The sequence below is a fragment of the Cebus imitator genome, unplaced genomic scaffold, assembly GCF_001604975.1.
Source record: "Cebus imitator isolate Cc_AM_T3 unplaced genomic scaffold, Cebus_imitator-1.0 Scaffold657, whole genome shotgun sequence".
Taxonomy (NCBI): Eukaryota; Metazoa; Chordata; class Mammalia; order Primates; family Cebidae; genus Cebus; species Cebus imitator.
The window spans coordinates 133,463-143,610 of record NW_016107972.1 but is presented as its reverse complement, the minus strand read 5'-3'; the positions used below and the strand labels follow the sequence as shown (position 1 = coordinate 143,610).

At 36.9% G+C, this 10,148-nt stretch overlaps 1 protein-coding gene across 1 annotated transcript in view; it reads right to left on the bottom strand.

Annotated features, from left to right (window-relative positions):
* The window catches only part of ZMYM6 (zinc finger MYM-type containing 6), a 41,504-nt gene that overhangs the window by 21,801 nt on the left and 9,555 nt on the right, over positions 1-10,148 (bottom strand). Inside the window, exons 3-9 of the mRNA XM_017518024.2 lie at positions 9,723-9,807; positions 8,302-8,551; positions 4,194-4,368; positions 3,900-4,091; positions 1,944-2,094; positions 1,413-1,528; positions 342-644 (exon numbers count right to left, since the gene is read on the bottom strand). Of these exons, the coding sequence (XP_017373513.1) occupies positions 342-644; positions 1,413-1,528; positions 1,944-2,094; positions 3,900-4,091; positions 4,194-4,368; positions 8,302-8,551; positions 9,723-9,807 (1,272 nt within the window). The remainder of the gene's footprint in view (positions 1-341; positions 645-1,412; positions 1,529-1,943; positions 2,095-3,899; positions 4,092-4,193; positions 4,369-8,301; positions 8,552-9,722; positions 9,808-10,148) is intronic.

The window sequence follows — 10,148 nt, the reverse complement described above, 5'->3', positions numbered from 1 at the left end:
AAGGAGTTTCGCTCTTGTTACCCAGGCTGGAGTGCAATGGCACCATCTCGGCTCATCGCAACCTCCGCCTCCTGGGTTCAAGCAATTCTCCTGCCTCAGCCTCCCGAGTAGCTGGGACTATAGGTGTGCGCCACCATGCCCAGCTAATTTTTGTATTTTTAGTAGAGACGAGGTTTCACCATGTTGACCAGGATGGTCTGGATCTCTTGACCTCGTTATCCACCCGCCTCGGCCTCCCAAAGTGCTGGGATTATAGGCGTGAGCCACTGCGCCCGGCCGAGTGATCCAAATTAAAAAGACAAAAGTGTTTCTATTGGATAAGTTTATATTCAATCCTTTTCATGATCTCTGTTTACCTTGTAGAAAAGAAGTTCTGGTTTTGTGGCAAACAGATGGTTACACTGCTGACACTTGAGTTTAACAACTCTATGGGTTAAAGCAACTTGCTGGGATTGTTCAGCGAGAGGCCTGAGAGGCTGGAGGCCAGCTGTAGCAGAGAAACTGATGGCACTAAGGGAAACCGCAGAAGTGTTACGTCCTCCTGTTGACACTGCTGACCTGGAGGAGGGTGGGCTTACAACCATTTGGCCCTGAGACAGGGGCACTGCTGAAGAGTTTGTTCCTTTTGGCTTGTTAAATACATTCTGAATTAAAACAAATAAGGTAAAGATTTTATCAACTGAGAAATAAGGTAACTTGGTACTTTTCATTTCCTCATTTTAATAAATTAAGTCCCCCACCAACATTTTTTTAAAATTTTCTATCTCACAGAAAGAGTTTAAATGGCATACTTCCTCTAATAAATTAAAGCAGGCCTCTCCTTCCTCCCAGCCCCCCACATCCACCTGCACTCCCATCATCAACTAGCTTCTGATGGCTATAAAGACACAATAGCCACCAGCAGTCTCTTTCTCCCTGCTGCCAAGGATACTGGGTCAAACATGTTCCTACCCCGGGGATTACTAAACTCTACTCTTGTGTGTGTATTGCAGAGAGGGCGGAGAAAATGGGACGAGTGGATGCTTACAATTCCATGCCAGGAGTCACTAGGTATCTGACCCAGGATGAGAGGAAGGGGTATGTGAATCCCAACAGGCTACTGTTCTTCACCATACCACCTACCCAAACCATAATCCTAGCTTCCATCTTTTTTGAAGAGAGACCCAAGGGAGAAAGTGGGAGGGAACAACCGTTTAGGCAAGGATTCCAAATAAAGAAAAAATTGCTGACACCCAATATCTAGGTTCAGATATTTTGTAGAAATGACCTGCTTGGGACCCTGGTTGAAACAAATTTTTTTCTTTTCAATTCAAATTTAAACTTTTATAAGAATGGGCCTTTAGCAGTTAACACTGTGCCACAGATCAATGCCTAAGAGAACCACATGCATGATGTGCTACCTTAGATCATACCTGGAATGCGACCACACAACTGGAGCTGCAGAAGCTGTATATAGCTCCATTTGACATGGCTAGGTGATACTGAGGGATTGCTGAGGTTTTACAACTATGACACGAAACCTGGACACCTTGGTGACAAAAAATAAAAACCAACTATTAAGTTATACAAATGAATAAACAATCCAAAAATGTACTGGGAGAATGAAAAATTAAATAACATCAAAAAAAAAAATCAAGAAACTTTACAAAAATCTGAAATCTAACTACAACTAAACTCAATTAAGTCCCACTTACAGAAAAACTAACTTGGAAATTCTAAGTATTTTTTCTTTCTTTTCACATATAAAACTATAAAATACTATATAAATTGCAACCAAGAAAATCAGTGAAAAATTATTTTCACATAAAAGTTATTTAAAAGTCAATCTTGGGTCTTTATTTAAACAAATAGATAAATTCAGCTTGTAACAAAATCAAAGAAGAGCGGTTACATTTTTCTTCAATAGTTATTAAATCTATAAATTTATCAAATTTAAACATTACCTGAAGAAGTAACAGTCTTAACTCTGTAAGCAGATAAGCAATTAATAGAGCAGAAAAGCTCTGTTTTTCCTGAATCATTCGTAGTCTCAATCATTTCAGCTGAGGGCCTCAATGACTTTCCCAGGGCATATGGAGGAGTTTGGGCTGAATTCTATTAAAATAAAATAACATTGGAAACCTAGTACAAGCATACGTATTTACATATTATACAAAAAAGTAAAAAGAAAAGCTTCCTACAATCACGGCCCTTAGTTGAAATATTTGAGTATGACGATGAAACCACACTATTGGGAAGTGGGAAAATAAGTTCTTCCACACAATAAAAAAATTGAAATGGAAGAAAATTAGTAACTACTCAGATAGGTATCTTAGCAAACAAAACACACTAATTCAAACACAAGTAATGAATTAGGTAGTCATTACATACTTTTACATCACCAATAACCAGAGAAGGCCAGCTAATTCATGAACCAAAGGGCCATTCTCCTTATAGTCATGTACGTCAATCTAGGACAGTCTATCACCTTTAAGGTTTCTTAATTTGTGAGACTCTTCAGCAGGAGATAGAAATGGTACTTAATGTATATGAATAGAGATCCTATAGAACTACCTATTTTTCAAGCTGAGTTTCATAATAAAAATCTGCCTATAAGTTTAGTCATGTTTTAAGAAATAACAAAAATAGCTACCATTTACATAACCAATATTATAACTTACTGAATGCTTACCATGAACCAGACCCCAAGCTAAGCAATTTATACATAGTGTATCACAGAATCCTTTCAATGACAGAGTGAGGTGCTTTCAAAAATTACATTAACAAAAGGCTTAAATTAACTTTAATTAACAGATGATCAGAAGAAGTAGGAAATTAAACTCATCTCATCAGGCTCCAAAGTTCAGGCTCCTAACCACTACACTATGCTGTCAGTGACACACTAAATCTCACAATATGAAAAAAAAAATAGTAGAAAAATATAAATTGTGAGGTTTCACTACATAATCTTCTAGTAAAAAGATAGAGTATAATACCAGTAACAAAATTAGAAATGTAACTGATTTTGGGATCATATGTAAAATAACATGGATTCTTTTCCTGTGAAAGTAGTAACCAGACTGCCAAAAATGGCAATTCTTAAAAAAAGAGATTCTTTTCAGTGATGAATGTCCATATGTCCATTTCCAACTGCTCAGAGGAAGTAACAAATCAAACTTGCTAACTGAAAAAAATGTTTATCATTTACATGATACATCTTTATATCTTTAAGAACAACTTCTTTAAAACCACAAATCATTCGGTAATAATTAAATTGACAAAAGGTGATATATTTAGTAACCAGCTCAATCCATTATTCATTACAATAAATAAAATTACTTAAAGTATTCTCATGAGGCAGTGTTGACTAAATAATTCCAATTCATTCCCAAACACATTTTAAAATGAAAAAGACAAGTTTTGTTTAGATTCACTGATTTTATCATCTTAACTCTTGCTTAAGGTTTATTTATAATACGGTTTTCTTGCTATCAATACATCACAAAATATTTCATGCTCACAGAAAATCATGGAACTACATTTATGAGGCCGGGAGTTATAGCTCACGTCTGTAATCCCAGCACTTCAGGAGGCTGAGGCGGGTGGATAGCTTGAGCTCAGGAGTTCAAGACTGGCCTGGGCAACATGGCAAAACCCCATCTCAATTAAAAAAAAAAGAAATCACATTTGTGAATTCTTAGCTATGAAGGGAGCCTTTAAAAAAGGGAACTATTTTACCTATATCAACTTACCACCATAATCATCCCTCATACCATCAGAGTCTATCGCATTTTCTGGAAGGGAAATCACACATCAGGATGGACTAATGGGAGGAGCTCACTCTCATTTTGTAGTTCATTTCTGTGCAGTCAAATCAGAAGGAGTAAGCCTAACTACATGCAACAGATAGATATTCATACCTGCTTGTATGCCATGACACTTGTTGAACTAAAAACCTTCTGGGACTGGCAAGGACCAGAGCTACTATAGCAATAGCTCCCACAGTTCTCACAACAGTTCATGGTGAGGTTGTTGGCAGAGTGAAATTTTGAAAAACAGGCATCACTACAAAGACCATGTACTACATTTTGATATTTAACTTCAAACCGAATCTAGGAAATAAACACACACATAAATACAGAAAATAAGCAGAGCCAGTTTAAAAAAAAAAAACTCTTTGAGCAGAATCCCAATAAAAGTAAAATGTAACTTACATCAGCATTCTTCTGACACATACTGCACTTAGTTGAAGTGCTATTGGTATATATGGTAACAACAGGTTTCTTCTTCAGCTCATAAGAAGACAAGCATGATTGGCTGCAGAAATCTTTGCTGAGAGAGGAATTCTCAAAGCGGGTTGTGATCCCATCCTTAGGATTTAAAATGTCTCTAAAAATAAATAACAAAGGTAAAATGAAATGTGTTCTTCACAACTGTAAATTCCTCCTCTTTGTGAGTTGAAACAACATTTACTAAAGGCAGCTATTGTATGGTAGAAAAAGGATAAGGCATCTGCAGACCTGGATTTGATGATGAGTTCTGTTATTTATTAGGTGAGTGACAATGAATGATGTAATTACTATCTCAATTTCCTTATGTATAAAATGGGGTTTATGATACCTAATTCATAAATTTGTCAAGAGCAAATTATATTTAAAATACTGCCAGCCAGATGCTGAAGACAAAATAGGAAGGCTTTCAGCCCCAACCAAGTTTCATCTGCTATAGCCAATGGGACCAGTCAGTGGCCATCCCACAACTCCAGACCACAAGACACTGGTTCTCTTACTAGCCAGAGGGTGCCCAGAGGAGAACAGAAATGAGACAAAAAAAATTTTTTTTTTTTTTTGAGACAGAATCTCGCTCTGTTGCCCAGGCTGGAGTGCAGTGGCATGATCTTGGCTCACTGCAACCTCCACCTCCCAGGTTCAAGTGATTCTCCTGCCTCAGCCTACAACCCAAGTAGCTGGGACTACTCCCACCCAAGTAGCTGGCTAATTTTTGTATTTTTAGTAGAGACAGGGTTTCGCCATATTGGCCAGGCTAGTCTCAAACCCCTGACCTCGTGATCCTCCTGCTTTGGCCTCCTAAAGTGTTGGGATTACAGGTATGAGCCACCATGTCCAGCTGAGATAATAAATTTTTAAAAATTATAAGCGCAAGATTTTGAGAAACAGATGAGCCACCAGAATACAAAAAATAAGCATGATATATAATATTTAGCTATAACTGAAAAGATCAAAGAAACACATGACAAAAGGGCTGTTAAGGCTTTGGATCAGAGGACAGACGGAGACAAGAATCAGACAGGAAGAACAAAAATAGTTGGTTCTGTGAGATTCCTAGAGCCAATTTGTAAGAGCTACTTATTGCAATAAGCACAAACAGCAATACCCGGGTAAAACAGAGGCTAAGTATTGCCATTCTTCTGATAAGCATAACAACTAATTATAAACACTAGTGCAGGCCACAAAGTAAATAATAATGCAATAATATAAACTACAATAAGTGTGTTAAGTAATTACTATGTGCCAGGCATTATTCTCTTTACTCAAATTACCCAATTTAAATACCACAAAAATGACAGAGTGCGGTGGCTTACCCCCATAATCCTAGCACTTTGGGAGGTCAAGGCAGAAGGATGGCTTGAGCCCAGGGAGTTCAAGGCTCCAGTGAGCGGTGATCACACCACTGCACTCCAGCCTGGGCAACAGAGCAAGACCTTATCACTACAAAAAATTTTTTTTAATTAGCCAGGCATGCTGACTCATGCCTGTGGTCTCAGCTACTCAGGATGCTGAGTTGGGGGGACTGCTTGAGCCGGAGATGTAGAGATTGCAGTGAGCTGGGATTGTGCCACTGCATTCCAGCCTAGGTGACAGAGTGAGACCCTGTCTCAAAAAAAAAAAAAAAAAAAAAAAAAAAATCCCCAAACCACTATGAGATTAAGTATTATTGCAGCTGCCTCTTTAGAGATGAGGAAACTGAATCAGAGGTTAAACAGCTTGTCAAAGTCATATTGCTAGTAGGCAGTAAAGCTGAAATACAAATCCAGACAGTCTGATTCTAGTCTAAGGAATTAATTATTCCACTATCCTGCCTCCCATCCTGGACCTTTATTATACAGGTGTATTAGATGCTAAACCATGAGAAAATAACAACAATAAAAATTATTATGTAAAACTGAACTGTAAAAATATGACAGCAAATCTTGGAAACCAAAAGAATATGCTTATATACAGATGAAGTATTAATTTTGAAAGTGATTTTTCTACCGAAAACACAGCAATAAAGAGTTTCACTTAATAAGGTGAATCTGCCAGTTGCATGAGTAAAAGAAAAAATTGTAAGTAAAAATGCATAAATCAAAGAGAATAACTTTATAATGAAAATTTGTGCACATACATTAGAAATGTACTCTAAACCTTACGCATGCAAATGAGTGTTATACCATAACATTTATCTTAGAAAAACCACACCTCTCCCAACAATAACATAGCTCAAAACATTTTTCTAATTTTTTTAAGTTTTATGAACCCTTAGAATTATTTTTTAACTTTTAATTTTATAAATCTCATGTTTTAATAGTATGACTCAATTTAGCTACTAAATTGACCCGATTAAGGTATCAAGCAGTCTTTGGCAATTCATAAAAATCAAATGCATGCTGAAAAGATAAGAATCTGTCTCCTAACCTAGTCTACAGGAATGTTTCATAAGCTGTAAAGGTAATGCCAAATCGAGAGGGCAAAAAAAAATTTGAGTAAGAGCAGCACTATGCTAAAAAGTCACTGACGAGGGTGACTACTTTTAAGAAAACAAGAGGCATTTGGATATATAAGTCATGTTCTTTAAAATTATTTAATTTTATTTTGATATTTGGTATGTTGAAACAATCTAAAAATAGAAAACGAAGTCTACTCTTTCAGATTAGTTTCATGAACATGACATAAAAGTGTTAATTAGAAGGGCATTTTGCAACAAAACTGATTTACGGTATATAACTATTTAAAATTCCTCTCTCCTGGCCAGGCGTGGTGGCTCATGCCAATAGTCCCAGCACTTTGGAAGGCTGAGGCAGGCTACTTGCTGGAGCCCAGGAGTTCAAGATCACCCTGGGCAACATAGCAAAACCATCTCTACAAATAAAATACAAAAATTAGCTGGGCATGGTGGTGTGTGCCTGTGGTCCCAGCTACTGGAAAGGCTAAGGTAGGAAGATCATCTGAGCCTGGGGAGTTCAAGGCTGCAGTGAGCTGTGACCATGCCACTGAACTCCAGTCTGGGCAAGAGAGAAAAAAAAAAATCCTCTCTCCTTTTTTGTTGGAAATTTCCAAATAGCAGGATCTACTTTTAGATAGTTTAGGTCAAGACACAAAGCAGATAAACATGGCCAAAGGCAAAACAGGGGCCTACAAGAGATATGTTAAGTATACATGTTAATATGTATGGTATGTACATATATTTAATAGATTTATGTTAATTATAAATAGTAATACACAATAGAATTTTTATTACTAATAACAGGATTCTATTTGTTAAGTACTTGTTATGTGATAGGCCATGTGCTAACACTGTCTCATTGAAATCCTAGGAAGCAACTATTATTTTCCGATGAGAAATGGAGGCTTAGAAAGTTAAATATCTAGCCCAAAGTCACAGAGATAAATCATAGAGCCACAATTTAAAACCAAGCTCTTACTGTTTTTTGCCTGTAGGGACTACTAACAACACACTGTATTCCTCGAATTACACTATCACAGAAATGGGCAAAACATGTCAAATCCTTCCAACGTACTAAGGCAGGGAAAGATTTATGTAACTTTGTTGCTCTTTTTTCCTCTCTCTGCATCTAAGCATTATTATAAAGCAACAATGACCCCACAAGGACATTAGAAATAAACACATTTTTGTGACTATGTAGAGTTTTTACTTTTTAAAGAATTAAATAGCATTCATATACTATTAAAAGAGTGATATTATTGTATGCTATACCAAATAACTTTCAAGAAAACTGTTATATAAATTTAAATGGTTGTTGTCTACAATTCTAGGATAGTCCTGCAATTCCCACAAGTCATTTGTTACTTCTTTCCACAGTAAAATTTAAAGTGATAGAAAACTGGTTTAGGCAATATTCTAACACCAAGTCACTTATTTAATGTTGTAAAACTTTAAAATTTGCAAATTCTTCCATTACTTTCTACAGACACATGATAAAGAGCTATAAAGTATCAACAGCATGTTTGAACTAAACTATATACACCGTAAAAAAAAAAAAAAAAAAAAGTAAAGTAAAAAGGGGTGTCAAAAATTTTATACTTGGAGCAATTTGTGCAGGTTTTCTTGGGAGGAGGTGGTGGGCAGGCAAGTGAAGAATGTCTGGTGATGCATCTTGTGGAGCAGAAGAGCTGAGTAGATCCTGTCTTATGATACGCAGTTTGCCCCTTATAAAGCATTCTTTTACAACCAGAACAAAAAACCTTAATAGCAACAGATGGAACTGAAGGAAGCAATACACTTGGGCCAGATGATGCAAAAGAAAGCTGAAAGCCTGGGTTCAACTGTTGGGCTATCAAAACAAAATTAAAAAAAAAAAAGTTTTAGTATCAATAATAATGCATATACAGTGTCTAAAGTTTTAGTATCAATACTAATGCACATACAGTGTTTAAAGTTTTAGTATCAATACTAATGCATATACAGTCTCTCTCTCTCTCTCTCTCTCTTCCCCCTTCCCATCCCCTCCCTTCTCTTTCCTTTTTTGAGACAGGGTCTCACTGTGGTGCAATCATAGTTCGCTGCAGCCTCAAACTCCCACAATTAACCAGTACTCCCACCTCAGCCTCCTGAGTAGCTGGGACTACAGACACATGCCACCATACCCAGCTAATTTTTTTTTTTTCCAAGATGGAGTTTTGCTCTCATTGCCTAGGCTGGAGTGCAATGGTGCAATCTCGGTTCACTGCAACCTCCACCTCCCGGGTTCAGGCAATTCTCCAGCCTCAGCCTCCCGAGGAGCTGTGATTACAGGCATGCAACACCACACCTGGCTAATTTTTGCATTTTTAGTAGAGACAGGGTTTCAACATGTTGGTCAGGCTGGTCTTGAACTTCTGACCTCAAGTGATCCACCTGCCCCAGTCTCCCAGTGTGCTGGAATTATAGGTGTGAGCCACCTCGCCTGGCCTTTTTAAAATTTTTAGTAGAGATAAGGTCTTGCTGTGTTGCCCAGGCTGGTCTCAAACTCCTGAGCTCAAGCTATCCTCCTGCCTCAGCCTCTCAATTTGCTGAGATTATAGGTGTTGGCCACCACACCCAGCCCAGTCTCTTTTTTAGGACAAATTTCCTATCTTGAAATTCAGTGTTAATGAGGCAATAAGCACCCCAAAACGGAGGTTTCAATTTTTTTTTTACCATGACCCAAAGTAGGAAATACATTTAGTATTATAACCCAGTTTTCACACATATACATTTGTAAACGTGGGGATGTGTGTACAATTTAATCACTGAAACAGAAGTTTTATGAAACAATATGTTTCGTTACTACTCATATTATTCTGATATAATCCTATTCTATTTTATATTTTTAAATACTGCTGCAAACCAACTACTCACAGTCTGAAAAACAAACAGCGCTAAAGGAAGAGAAAGACATACATGAAAAGATGCTTTCCCTCAACTTTACTAGTCAGAATAAGCAAATACTAATTGTAATTAACTTATACAGTTCCATTTCTTACCAAGAGGTCTGTCACTAACTGAAAACACAGCACTAATTTTCAATTCACTTTCTTGAGTTTTTGGCTGTTGGGCACATCCATACTCCTTTAGAAAAAAAAAGAAAAGAAAAAAGTAACAATGAATATAGTGGATGCAAGTAAACTAGAAATTCAAGCAAAAAAAATGATTCTATCCCATTAATCTCTTAAACATCCTGATCATAAACACCTTCACAAACACCTCAAAAGTCAAAATTTACAAGTTATTAGACTAGATTTAATCTTTACAACAACGTTTCAGAATTAGAGAATCTTTTACAGTAGTTTTATCTACTTTTCAAATGTAATTTTGATATATGGGAGTTATAGATAATTATTCCAAACGCTAAGCACTACCTATTTTTAGGTAGTGGCCCACTTGGCCGCAATCTTGGCCCACTGCAACCT